At 41.0% G+C, this 14740-nt stretch overlaps 1 protein-coding gene across 6 annotated transcripts in view; it reads right to left on the bottom strand.

Moving 5' to 3' along the window:
- Window positions 1–3736: 3736 nt before the first annotated feature.
- The window catches only part of CDH17 (cadherin 17), a 75994-nt gene continuing 64990 nt past the window's right edge, over window positions 3737–14740 (bottom strand). For 4 of the 6 annotated variants that reach the window (XM_053208172.1, XM_053208175.1, XM_053208174.1 and 1 more), the window contains 5 exons: window positions 13856–14019; window positions 11009–11248; window positions 7055–7171; window positions 6804–6917; window positions 3737–4632 (listed from right to left, as the gene is read on the bottom strand). In XM_053208172.1, the coding sequence (XP_053064147.1) occupies window positions 4532–4632; window positions 6804–6917; window positions 7055–7171; window positions 11009–11248; window positions 13856–14019 (736 nt within the window). In that variant the 3' untranslated portion in view covers window positions 3737–4531. Of the gene's footprint in view, window positions 4633–6681; window positions 6918–7054; window positions 7172–11008; window positions 11249–13855; window positions 14020–14740 lie in introns of those variants that run through there. The other 2 variants (XM_015072174.3, XM_027064223.2) reach the window with 2 other exon arrangements.

Raw genomic sequence — 14740 nt, 5'->3', positions numbered from 1 at the left:
CAAAAATAAACAAAAGCATTTCATAAATAAATAAATAGCCAACTCTCCAAGCACAGACACGGGAGGGTGACTTTACACAGATGCACATTTTTAGAGTAATTTTTGAGAAACTTATCTACGGTGAAAAGCTAGGCATTGACGCTCCCTCTCCAGCTGCAAAGGCTTCTTTCTTCTCAGCTTCTAGGTTGGAGTTCACAGGCTCCCAGGCGGTGGCAAAGTGACTTGAGCCTGGACGCACCAGGCTGCTCTTAGTTGAAGCATCTCTGTGGGCCAACGAATGGCTCTCCTGCCAGCACCCACCCCACTCCAACCCCCCTTCCCTGAGCTCCGGGTCAGGGACGTGTTTGCACCTGGAAGGGGTCTGGGCGGGCTGGTTAGGATTAAAGGTGCCCAGAAATTTGAGAGGACTGGGGAACCAAGGTTCTGAAGAAGCATGCTGATTCAGACCCTAAAAATGATCACATTCCACCCCACCTAGGTGCTGACTATGCCCTCCAGGGATCGTCTGGAGGAAGAGTTCTCAGTTGGGGATACACATTAGATTCATGGCGGAGAGATTTTGTTTTTAATGCTAAATGCACGGCCCTCTGCCCAGAGATGCTAATTCATTTGGAGATGAGGCCCTGGGAATGAGTGTTTTTGAAAAACTCCCCCAGGTGATTTGAACATGCAGCCACCGAGAACCCCTGTGGTAAACAGCTGGTCACCCACCACCTGACCACACTTCTTGGGCCTCGGTCAGAACGAGACAGGCTTTTGTGAAGAGAAATTTAGGAGCAATGACAGCATGTGTGGTGTCTGGGGAACAAACATATCCATTGTATGGACATCTTCACGTGTGTAAAATGTATATTTAAGTGTATACAATGTGTGTGATCCATATGGATGCAGGCAAAACCAAAAATAGCCTTAGTCTTGAGAGAGTTTCCTCATGAGACAACTTTTAGGTTTTGAATTCTATTTTTTTTCCTGCTACTATTTTAAAACATTGATATTATGGACAAACATGGTAGGATTCCATTTATATGAGGTACAAAGAATAATCAAATTCGGACACAGAAAGTTAGAATAGTGGTTCTCAGAGGCTTGGGGAAGGAAGGGGATGGGGAATTACTGTTTAATGGGTAGAATTTCATTTGGGAAGATGAAAGTGTTCTAGAGATGGATGTTGGTGATGGTTGCACAACCATATGTATTCACTTAATGCAAATGAATTGTATACCTAAAAGTAGTTAAACTGAGGTGCCTGGGTGGCTCAGTCAGTTAAATGTCTGGCTCTTGATTTTGGCTCAGGTCATGATCTCATTGTTCACGAGTTCGAGCCCTGCATTGGACTCTGTGCTTATAGCACACCCTGCTTGGGATTGTCTTTCTCTCTCTCTGAAAATAAATTTTAAAAACTAGATAAACTGATTTTTTCAGTTGAGTTACAAGATGTTGTATCATTTTGGATAACTTTTAAGGTTCCAAGTTTAACAAGCTCCCATGATGCATATAGCACTGCACCGAATCTTGGAAATAAATCGGTTCCTTCTTCCCTTAGATACTTCAGAGGTAATCTCCGCTTCCCGCCTGTTCTTTAGACTAGGGTATCTCTCAATACCCAGAGATCTCCACTCTAAATGTATTGCTCCCCAGAAGCCTTTGAGACTTTCAACAGAGCTGCTCACAAAAGTTGTCACCTATTCCTCCCACCTCCACCACCGAGACCCTCATCTCACAGCTATACGTAACCATCCAGAAATTCTCAGGGGCTTTTTAATTCATAGGCCTCACGAACCACCACAGCCAGCTCTGAGGATGTTTGAATGGAGCATCAGGGTTTGTATGTAGGGAAAGAAGGGCGGTAAAGTGGGACTTCAGATGTCTTTGAGCATGGGGTAAGTGAACACAAAGAACGAATTAGTTCCAATTTTGTCAAATGAATGGCACTTAAATGACAATAGCATAAGTGGCCAAAATGAATCAGCTGTTTCATTTATGCATACTTCAAAAAACTATGGAGGAGCCACGATGAGCCAAGACTTGTCATAGTGGCATTGCAAGGACTCTGAATAGTCCCCGACCAGTTGCAGAGATTAAATGGGCTCTAATTGTAGAACATGAGAAGGGCCATAAGCAAGGTTCAAATACCACTCTTTTTCTTGCAAGGGCCAGAAATACATCAAGGCTTAAGTTAAAAAGGATATACTGGCTCACAGGATAGAAAAGTCCAAGGCAAGTTTGCTTTCAAACAAAGCTGGATGCTCGTCCTCAACATCTTTTGAATTTCTCCTCTTATCTCTTAACTCGCTATAGTCTTTGTTCAGGGACAAGCTCACTGTAGTGGTGATCAGAATGCTCTAAGCTAACTTCCTACACGATTAGCAAATTCCATTTGAAGAGAGCTATTTTCTAAGAGTGCCAACTAGAATTTTAGAAGTCTTAGTGAGATAAAGTACCTATCTCTAAAACTGGAAGGATGAAGAAACACAGGGGGTTGGCTCTACCCAAACTACATAGATGAGGTGAGGGGTGGAGGAAATGTTTCCCAGTGGAATAGAGCTACCCTAACCAGAAGAGGGGATGGAACCTGGCCGAACAATTCTTCTCACCACACTGTGGAAGTTTAGATGAGGTAATAGGCCTGATCTCCTGGAGGAAATCAGAGAAGGCTTCTCAAAGGGACCAGTATTTAAATCGATCTTAAAGACTTTAAAAATGGGTAGGATCTGGTCATGGAAGGAAGAAAAGGTTGAAAGAAAGAGCCCACCATGGTAAACAAACAAACAAACAGAACAGCAAGAAAAGTATGAATACTAATCAATGATTTTAGATGAGAAGATTCTGTGTGATCAGTCTATTATTAGGTGGTACAAGTTGGTCCAGAGAGAACAACACTGAATTGAGGCAGGTCAGATCCCTGAACCCAATTCAGAAAACTGCCTTGGACGGTTTTGGTCTTTCAACAATGATAATAGGATTTCTTGAAAATGAGCAGGGCAAGAAATGATGTAATTTTATGTGACCTAAATGTCACATCATAGTCACTCTTGATCAAAACACACAATATACCTATAGAAGTTGCTGAGGAAGACTATTCTTTAGGTTGGGGTATAATTTGTGAAGTAAATTTTCTTTTGGCATTCTTGGATTTTTGTTTTGCCTTCTAATGTACAGTGAGACAAGGGAGAACTTTACCCATTACAAGACTTTCAATGAGCCTCATGTAAAAAAACAGGTAAGAGTTTGAAGTACAAGATACTAAATAAGAAAGCAAAATGAGGTCTTAGGGTTTGGATATTTTCTTTTGTTTTACTTTTTTGCCCATAAAAAATATAATAGAAGTCCACAAAAAGGATTATTTAGGAAAAACAGAACTCCATGGCCTGCTTCAGCTGCCATTCTAAGAGCACTTTTTCAGATACAAGTTCTCTTCTAAAAAATTCTTGGAAATTCTGAGAGGTTTTGTAATATTGAATGCTTTCAAGGCTCAAAGCCTGAGCAAGACAATAGCATCAGACCTAAAAATGCTTCCAAATGTCTAAGGTTCTCTTATTTAAAATTTTTAAATCCCAACTATATCTGTCTTGAACCCAATCCATGGTCCTGAAGGCAGTGAATTTTTATTTCATTGGACACTCCTCCTTACGGACCCACTCTCCATGGGAGGCAGTTCTGATAAACCGTAAGTAACCATGGCTCTCCAGGTGTTCCCTCAACAAATGCAAAGAACCGGCAGGTAGAGCCAAAGAGCTCAAGAAACAAAACCATAGCCAACATTTATTGTTGGTTTTTGTCACTACGTCTTTCATGCGTTCATATTTTCTTTTACCATTAAATATACAGTAACCAAAACTATTAATATACACATAAAGAAAACACGTCCAGCACGTAAGCATGGTAGGTAGTAAGTCTAGTCAGTGGTTGGTTTCTGCACCAAGATTGATGAAAGGGGCCTGTGTGGCTTGTGCCATTCCCAAGTGGAAGAACCTCAAACGAAGAGCACTATGAGCCACGGTGAGCCAAAGAAGGCTACTAACACAAGAGAGTGTCTGTTCACACCAAGGGACGGCGCTCCTATTTTATTTTTTTCCTGAGATTTCCCTTTGTCCTGGTCTCCAACAAATGTCTTAAAATTGGTACAATACTAAATGAGACATGAGGGAGGAGACATAGGATAGAAGTGGAGAAAGTATGAGTGGAATCCAGGAAGTTCTGTGGTGGAGGACTGATAAATCTCGATAAGGAGAAAGTGAACAGAAGAGTTCATCAGTCCATCTTTCCCTAAAGGGAAAAAACACATACATTTTTGGCTTTGGATAAATAGCGAAGGCTTTTGCAGAGGGGAAAGTGTCATGGGAAAATGGAAAATGTCTCTAATGTCTATAGCACATGAAATATCAAAGAGTAATAAAATATTAAAGGGCAAGAGGGTATATCTGTAAAAAATTACAGAGCACATGTTGGACAAAAAGTAAAATTATGAGATTAAATGGTTGTGTTACTGAAATAGCACTTGGTACATAAACTCAAACATTCCTGCTCAAATTCAGTTTCTCAGAGGTTGGGCTTCGGATGCCTGAGCACTTTCGACAGTATCTTTGCCTTCATTCTTCTTTATTCGGATAAACACAACTGCTAAAATTATACCTAAAAGAGAAAATTCAAGGTCAAAGAGATGGAATCTTAAAATGTACTATCACATTTGTTTATGAAGTAATACCCTGGTAGGAAAAAGTGACTCATGTAACTTCATTTCTTTTTGTGGGTCAACAAAGTTTCGTTGTCCTGGTGAATAAGGGATTCTAGGCATTGGCTTTCTTGGGATCATAAGCTTATCATTTATCTTGTTCAGTAAGTACGTATCAACTCCCAAAGCATATCTATGCTGGTGGCTATTGCTGGGTCTTTACCAAGAAATATAGGACCTAATGTATATGGATGACTAAGTGCATGAGCATCTGGCAGACTTCCTGAACTTTGGATGTACTCAGTGAACGTTGATTCCAGTCCTTCATCCTCTTCTCTAGAGGAAATAGTTCAGTGAGAACAACCAGAAAGCTGTTCTCTGACCTGTTCACCTACCTAAAGCTCGGGTGTGTCCACACCAGTTATCACAGTTTCTTTGGTGCCTTCCTCATAGCTCCAGCTTGAGTAGACTCCCTAATCTTTCTGGTTTCTCCTATCTCTGAACACCTACAAAATTACATTGTGCGTTTTAGCAGTAAATGTGTACTATAAACCAGAGACCAATATGGAAAAGGGGAGTTGTTTTAAGGAAATTAACCTGCAGTAAATTTATAGGAGGAATCGTGGCAGAAAAGACTGGATACTCAGAGACCCATTAAGAATATTGCACTAATTCCAGGGTATCTGGGTGGCTCACTCAGTTAAGCATCCGGTCATACTCAGGTCATGATCTCATGATTCGCGGTTTCAAGCCCTGCATCGAGCTGTCAGTGCAGAGCCTGCTTTAGATTCCCTGTCCCCCTCTCTCTCTCTGCCCCTCCCCTGCTTTTGCTCTATCAAAAAGAAAAAAATAAACATAAAAAAAAAAAGAATCTTGCACTAATTCAAACCCTACTTTAAAAAAGTAAGGGCATGAAACTGTAAGATCCTATTACTTCTATCTCCAGATATCCCCAGACTTACCCAGTCTAACTTGTGGCAAAATTATGGCTTTACATGGTCATCTGAGAAACTGCTATTTGGTGCATAAACTCAAAAAATCCTTTCAAGATGGGAGGGAGGATAGAATAAGAAAAGGCATAGAGGTAGAAGGAAGCTTAAGTGAGTGAAAACTCAAAAGTCTAGCTCAATTAGTATGAAAGGGTATGCACCAACCTGTGATCAGAGGGAAAAGATGATCCCCATGCATATGTTAGGATGAGTAATGACTATGTCACAAAGGCCCTTCCATGTCATGATAATGAGGAATCTGGATGGAATGGTATAAGGAAATGAGGTCCCTTTTAGAGCTGCGAATCAGAGTCTAATGTGGTAGACTGGATAGCAGCAGAAAAGACCAAATGCTAAGAGAACGAGTAAGAATTCTTAGAATAATCCCAGCCTTCCTTTTCAAAGAGAAAGGATGTGAAATGGTATAAACCCCTTCAGTCAAGTGGATATGACTTGGTGAAGTATCTATTTCTAATATTTAACTTATGGTGAGGACAACAATTGAAAGAGGACCTCTTTGAGCAGTAAGCGTTTCACAAAAAAAGAAGATGGCTAGAAGTGGGGACCCTGCTGTTTAGCCTGGCCAGGGCCAAAGCAGAATAAGGCCCATGATAAGCTCGACTTGTTCTGGGGTAACAAAGAATTAGTTTACCATCATGAAAATACTCAAAGGGAAGTTCTGCAACATTTTGGGTATGTAAGCGTCTCCACTGTAAGGCTAATTCTACCTGTTCCAACAATGGTAGACTGGCCTGTAAGCTCTGTGAGGGTAGGATCTGTGTATATCTTGCCCATCCTCTATCCCCCACATCAAGCACTGTGCCTGCCACATAGCAGGGGCACAGCTACTGCATCTCTCTCTCCTGTATCACAAAAGCTTGGACACTAGGCACAAAACATAACAATTTATGCTTTAAAGCCTCTTGCGTGATATTTCCCAACTAACCAATGATAGGTAATGGGTGGTATTAAGGCAGCAGATCTCAACTAGGAGAGTCTGATGGTTGCTGGTAATGCATATTCCTGGCTGTTTGCCTAGAACGTCAGTAAGCAGCCAGCAGACCAGCCCCGAAGACAGACCCTGAGGTGAAGGTTTCTAAGGCCCAGAACAGGAATCCTTGAATCTGAGAAATTATACTCACCAATAACCAAAAATGTGGTCAGGAGTATACCAACTGCCATGCCCACAGTGGGCATCCCAGGCTGGTGACCTGCTGGCTGAAAACAATGTCCTTCCACACATGTGCAGAAAGTAACTAAAACGCAAAACAGTATTTGGTAAAATATATTTTCAAGCAAAAAGTTTGCAAAATCCTATATCAAAGACAGGAATTCTCTCAAACTACCCATGGTGACAGACATTATCCCAAGTTGCCTGTGGCAAAGTACCTACCTGGTAAAGAGACTACCCCTTCCAGCGGTGGCCGGCCACCATCATTGATGCGGATTGGGACACTGTAAAGTCCCTCTTCAAAGTTCGTGTGCTTGGTAGAAAGTTTGGCATGAGTTCCTGTCAGAATAGGGGGAAAAATGAATGACATAAAAACACAACCTCATACCCATGTATCAACAGGAATAAAGCTCACCTTTGCAATATAATACTAAGGTTGGCCAGGAAATTATTCGATATAAGTATGAGTTAAATTACCCAAAGTATCATCACTCAACATTGCCTTCCATAACGTCAAACAGGATGCCAAAGCACCCTTTAATTTCTCAATTTATGATTGCTCTGTAGAATAAATACTACTAACTATCATAGCTCTGTAGCTATGTTTTATAACATGAGACTGAATGAAACACTGAATTAGAAAAAGAAAAAATATTCGAAGACGTAACTGCTAAATGATTTTCCAAATTAGGTAAAAACTCTAAGTCCTCAGATCCAAGAAGATTAGTAAATCCCAGGAAAAAGAAAAACAAACAAAGTGACACTAAGGCACATAATTATCAAATTGCTTAAAACTAGTGAGAAAGATCATCCTGTGCGTGCGTGTGTGTGTGTGTGTGTGTGTGTGTGAAAAAGAAAATCTTAAAAGCATCCAGAGGAAAAAGGATAAATTACATGTAAGGGAACAAAGAAGAAACGGTGCAATCCAGGACACCAGGGGAAAAATATCTTCAAAGTACTGAGAGACAGAAGTCTTAATAAATTTAAAAGTATTTTAGCCAATTGTCCCCTGGTTGCTAAGCAATTAAGTTAGAAATCCATAATCAAAGATGTGGGAAATCCCCATATATTTGGGAACTATATAACACACTTCTAAGTAAGCCATGGGTCACAGAAGAAATCTAAAGGGAAATTAGGAAGTATTTGGAATGGAATGAAAATGGAAACACAACACGTCAAACTTTGTGGGCTACAGCTAACATGACACTAAGACATAAAATTATTGCACCAAATGCCCACAATAACAAAGAAAAACTTTCCAAATTAATTGCCTCAGCTTCCACCTTAATAAAAATAAAACAAGAAGAACAAATTAAATTCAACATAAGAAGAATAAAGGAAATAATAAGAATCTGAGCATTGAAATACAAAACAAAAATGCAGGAAAAAAATCTATGAAATCAAAGGCTGGTTCTTTGAGAATATCAGTAAAATTAATGACCTCTAGCCAGATTGATCAGGAAAAAAAAAAAGAGACAACTTTCCAATATCAGAATGAGGTGACGATATCACTACAGAGTCTGTAGATTTTAGGAGAATAATAAAACCATATGACAAATAACTTTGTGCCAATAAATTAGACAAATCAAACGAAACAGACAAATCATTTAAAAGATGCAAACTAATAAGTTCAACCAAGAAAAAATCTGTAATTTAAATAGCCCTGTATCTATTAATGAAATTGAATGTTTTAAGCTTATTTATTTTGAGGGAGAGAGAGCATGAGCAGGGAAGCGGCAGAGAGAGAGGAAGAGAGAGAGAGAATCCCAAGCAGGCTCCATGCTATCAGCTCTCAACCCAACGTGGGGCTCGATCTCAGGAACCATGAGATCATGACCTGAGCTGAAATCAAGAGTTGGTCACTTAACTGACTGAGCCACTCAGGTGCCCCAAGAAGTTGAGTTTTTACTTAAAACTTTTTATAAAGACAACTCTGGGTCCAAATGGCTTCATAGTAGATTCTACCAAACATTAAGAGAGAAATAAAAAACAATTTTACACAAACTCTTCCAGATAATTGAAGAAGTAGAATATTTCATAACTCATTCGATGAAGCAGCATTACTCTGACATCAAAACCTGACAAAGACATTACAAGGAAAGAAAGATATAGACCAATATCCCTCATGAATACAGATGGAGAAATCCTTAAAATTTTTGCAAATCAAATCCAGCAATGCATAAAAAATGCTAATATTTCACCACCAAGTAAGCATTATACCAGGAAGAGATTGGTTTAAGATCTAGAAGTTGATTCCAAAAGTTGATTGACACAATTCACCAAATCAATGGACCAAAAAAATCAACCATACAATCATCTCAATAGATGCAAAAGAAGTACATGAAAATTTTAGCGTCCATTCCTAGTTAAAAAAAAACAAAAACAAAAAACAAAACAAAACAAAAAACCTCTGTGCAAGTTAGGAACAGAAGATAAAACTCCTTGATCTGATACAAAAAAACTATAGCAAACTTTATACTTAATGGTCAAAGCCTAAGTGCTTTCTCCCAAGATCAGTTTATTTCTACTTTCACTACTTTGATTCAACATTCTACTGATGGTTTTAGCCAGTAATAAAAAAATAAAGAAATAAAAGTCATCTGGTTTGGAAAGGAAATTAAAATGCTATTATTTGCAGACAATATGATTGTCCATGTAGAAAATCTTTGGAGGGGCACCTGGGTGGCTCAGTCAGTTAAGCTCAACTTCAACTCAGGTCATGATCTCATGGTTAGTGAGTTCGAGCCCTGTGTCGGGCTCTGTGCTGACAGCTCAGAGCCTGGAGCCTGCTTTGGATTCTGTGTCTCCCTGTCCCTCAGCCCCTCCCCTGCTCATGCTCTGTCTCTCTCTGTCTCTTAATAATAAATGTTAAAAAAAAAAGACACTTACAAAATGCAAATGCAAGTCATAACCCATGAGAAAATATTTGCAAACATATATCTGACAAAGAACTGATACCTCGATTATAGAAAGAATGCTAGAAGTCAACAATAGAAGGCCAACAGCCACATTTTTCAAATGGGCACAAAATTTGCCCAGCCCCTCCACCTGTGAAGATATATGGGTGGCAAATAAACACATGAAAAGATGCTCAACACCATTAGTCTTTAGGGAAACTTACATTAAAACCATAATGAAATGCTACTGCACTCCCACTAAAATGGCTACAATTAAAAAAAGCAAGCAGAGCAAGTATTGGGAGGAATGTTGAGCAACCAGAACCCTCATAGACTGCTGCGGATGTAGAACGTTACAAACTGGAAAGCCATTTGCCATTTTCTGAAAACTTTAACCATACAGCTACCATATGACCCAGCCATTCCACTTCTAGGTATTTAACCAAGAAAAATAAAAGCATATGCTCCTACAGAATTCTTGGTCACAATGCTCATAGCAGCTTTATTTATAACAGCAAAGACTGGAAGCAAACCAAGTGACAGTCAAGAAGTGAATGGCTAACAAACTGTGAGAGCGTCTTACCATGGAATGCTACTCCATAATCGAAAGGAATGAGTATTGATACACAGAACGACATGGAGAAATTCCAGAATAAGTAAGCTAAGGCAAAAACAGCCAGCTAAAAAGAGCACATACTGTATTATTTTATTTAGATAAAATTCTTGAAAATGCAAACTAATCTATAGTGATGAAAAGCAGAGCAGCCATTCCCGGGGATGGGGGGTGGAGGACTGGCGGGGTGGGGGTGGGGTGGGAAATGAGGACTGCACCTAGAGCTAGAGCATGAAAAATCTTGGGGGGTGGTGAAAATATTCTTATCCTTATTGTGATGAGGGCTTCATGGGCTCGACATTTATCAATTTCTATAAAATTGTGCACTTTAAATATGTGCCGTTTATTGTGTGACAATTATTTTTCCATGAAGGTGTTTTTAAAAACCATTATGAAATCTGTCCCTCGGTGGCCATTGGAAATTTTGCAAATGCTGTTCAGATTGTCCAACTGCCCCTATACACTAAGGGGGATGCTGTATGTTAATCTCTCCTCCCTCCGAAGCCCAGGGCTTTCTTCCCCCTGGAGAGCTCCCCTCTACAGGTTCTCAAAGCATGAGCTTCCTCCCTGCAGCATGGGGGAAAACTCTGTGTTGAGTGCTACCGCAAGCACACCAAGGCAAATAAAAACTAATTTTATCATCCGTCAGTGTTTTGTTCAACTCACCGTTGACTCTCGAAACTTCCCAGTCATTTCGTGAGCTTTCACTGACAAGGGAATATGAAAAGTGTGGACTCGGAAATGACCGCTGATCATCATCAGTGACCTCAAAAATGAGAGTCCCCTCTTGGTGGAGGGGATGGCACAGAAACAAGCCCGTGTACTCCTTGGCTAGCCGAGGGGGGTTGTCGTTGACATCCAAGAGGGTCAGGTGGAAACTGGCTATGGAGCTCTGGGAGGAGCCGCCTAAGGAAGTAAGGGATTGAAACATGATATCAGCTTTCTCATTTTCCTCATAACGTGACAAGATACCTTCTTTTCTTTAAAATAAATAAATAAATACACACACACACACACACACACACACACATACACACACACACACACTCTTAAAGCAGTTGGGTATGCTGAAGTAGTAGAAAGATAACAAGCTTTTAGAATCAGACCCACTTTCGTTTCCTGGTTAAAAAGTCTTAGTGATGATAATAATAACTAAGATTTACACACTAATATTTTATACGTATTACTTCAAAACAACTCCAATGTGCATTTACTGATGACAAGACTGAGGTTCAGAGAAGTCGTGTGACTTGCTCAAGGTCACACAGCAGTAGAGAGGCTTCCATCCCAGGAAGTCTGACTCTAGAGCCCACAACTGCTCCTCAGCACTGACTCGGGCATGTTTGTGGTTTTCTACACCCGTTTCTTCAGCTGTACAACATGTGACTTTGTGAGGATCCCATGTGTTGTGTTTGTTGAAAACAGTAAAGGGCTGCGCGAATGTGATTTTCTGTGGTGTAGTGGTGAAAGATTTAGACCCTGTAGCCTTAATGGTTGGTAGCTGTGTGATGGTGGGCAAGTTACTTAACTTCTCAGTGCCTTGATTCCCTCGTCCATAAAGTATGGCCAATAATAGTACTTACCCAAAGTGTTGGATGAGGATTAAGTTGTCACACTGAGTGCTTGAAACACAGATGCCAGGGCAACATAAACACTGGCTCTCCTCATTCTCCCTGACATCAATCACAGATACCATTTCCACAATTTCTGACCCCATCCCGTTTCAATTCCAGTGAACCCTGTCTTCCTGCTTTGCTTTTCAACTGTCTTCTAGGGCCCTGACCACATTTAACCAAAGGGGGGGAAAGACACTGTGCTCTTGAGGTCGTTTCAGGCATCATTTCAGAGCCAACAAGGGGTGCAGAGCATTGAATCCCGATTTTGATTTGTGAAACTTCTAAAATGTGAGAGGCCCCTAGGACACATCCAAAGTCAAGCGTTAATCCCCATGGTATGTTGTAGCGGAATGCGTGGCACAAAGGCTCAGCCAGAAACTTCCTGATTACTCGGGAGCTTTTAAATCAAGAGTTAAAGGTATACAATGTGATAATGGAATGTGCATCTGTGGAAACAAGCAAGGGAGAAAGACCGTCCCCCCCCCCGCCCCGCCCCCACTTCAGCAAGGCCTGTCTGCTTGCACACAATCGTTCCAAATTTGGCACACACTTCGGCATTTCTACCCTCATTGGCTTAATCTGACTGTGGTGCTTTTGTTTTTCTTAATCTTTTCACAGGCAGGGGCCATTTTTATGATTTCCATCCACTGGAATGTTCCCCATTCCACCTCCCAACCCTGGGCCTCACATTTTGAGAGTTTATTTATTTATATATTTTTTTTGGTCTAAAACTGTATTTATTTAGTCCCAATTTGTTCAATTCTCATTTTCTGGTAAACCAGGCAGATATATTTGCTATTTAATTAGAGGCTTCAACCAGCATAAGAACAACAGAATTTCTACTCTAAGTTAGAAAACTCCATTTAAATGCAAAGAAGGCTCATGTTTTAATCACCAGCCTTATCACTGGTAAGCATGCTATTCCTGTGGATTTATGTTGATTTTAATTTTTTAAATTCCCTGGAACTCTACGTTCAAAGTCAGTGGGGATATATAGCACCACAACGGGATCCAACGGAATGCAAAGATTCTGCAGGATGATTCAAACATCCTGGGCTCATCTATATACATCTTTTCTTTCAAATGGTCACCTGATTTCATCAGAACAGAGATACCCAGGGCCAGCCAAACCTAGTGAATCAGAATCTCCAGGGGTGAACTCCTCCTACCTTATTGAACAGGCTCCCAGGTGATTCTGGCACATATCCAAGTTGACAACATGGCATAAAACACTTTCTGTCTCAGGGGTACCTGGGTGGTGCAGTCGGTTAAGCGTCCGACCCTTCCTCTCCACTCAGATCACGCTCTCACAGTTTGTGAGTTTGAGCCCCACATCGATCGGGCTCTGCACCGATGGCACTGAGCCTGCTTGGAATTCTGTCTCTCCTTCTCTCTGCCCCTCCCCTGCTTGTGCTCTCTCTCTCTCTTTCTCAAAATAAGTAAATAAACTTAAAAAAAATTTGTTTTAAATATTTTCTGTTTCAGAAAGGATCAGACCTGAACCACTGCAATCTCAGGCTGAAAGAGCAAGTAATGGTCTAGGTCAGCAGAGCAGTGGTTTGGCCCTGCTCTCGAGAGAAACCCACAAGCACTTTGGAGGAAGGGGAGGGAGTTCAGCGGGGACACAGACACCTGCGCAGAAGCTGTAGTCCCTCCAGGAACAAGAGCGAGTGGCAGCAGCTCTCTTGCTGACTAGCCAGCCTGCAGGTGTGCCCCTGCCTGAAAGAGCCCAGTTCAGGGGCACTCATGGGCCACACCTTGCACAGAACCAGGAAGGTGTGGGCCCTTCACTCCACTTTTGCACCCTTATCAACCTTCCACTCTAAGATAGGCTGACAATTTGACCCAGTTAAGTTTCCCACCCGTGCCATCTTCCCTCCCATGTCTATTAACGTACCACCTAATAATTTGCTCCTTTTTTCTTTCTCACCTACTTCGGTCGCCATCACTTGCACCCGATACAGACTTTCAGCTTCCCTGTCCAGAGGAGCCGTGGTAAAGATCTCGCCAGTGGCAGGGTCAATTTTAAGCCAGCCTCTTGTGTTGTCTCTCAGAGAATAACTTCATAGAGTAAAAAGAGCAAAAGAAAACCCACATTAGTCTGTGTGAAAATGGATTATTATGCCTTATCCCTTGCATATCACTTATAACATATTTAAAGGATAATTAATTAATATTAGTAATGCTTTATTTGTATCTCATCTATCTTCAAAAGGAGGATGTCCTCATCCTTACGGATTTGTAGTTATACTTGTTTTATTAGAAAAGGTATAGTCACAAATTCTGGACCAAAGAAGTTAAACTTTTCTGCAAATCAAAGGTTTCTAATTAAGACAGCCTGGAAACATTTTTAAAAAATTTTTTTAATGTTTATTTATTTTTGAGAGAGAAAGAGAGAGAGAGAGACAGAGTGTGAGCGGGGGAGGGGCAGAGAGAGAGGGAGACACAGAATCTGAAGCAGGCTCCAGGCTCTGAGTTGTCAGCACAGAGCCCAACTCGGGACTCAACCCCACAAATGGTGAGATCATGACCTGAGCCGAAGCCAGATGCTTAACCGACCGAGCCACCCAGGTGCCCCCTGGAAACATCTTTTAAAACTGATTAGCAAACCACTCCCTCTAAGAAAACTTGAACACCCAGGGGCAGAGATGCCAGGGAATGGGTGGATACTCAGGCTGCTGGTGGCACAGTGAATTGTTCCTTCTACAAACATCTACTGAGTGCTTAGCAAACATCAGGCTGTAGAACAAGAGAGGAGATTATCAAAAAAACAAAAAACAAA

This window comes from Acinonyx jubatus, chromosome F2 (genome assembly GCF_027475565.1).
Source record: "Acinonyx jubatus isolate Ajub_Pintada_27869175 chromosome F2, VMU_Ajub_asm_v1.0, whole genome shotgun sequence".
Lineage (NCBI taxonomy): Eukaryota > Metazoa > Chordata > Mammalia > Carnivora > Felidae > Acinonyx > Acinonyx jubatus.
Note: the sequence above shows the minus strand (reverse complement) of the source record. Positions and strands in the feature narration are given on the sequence as shown.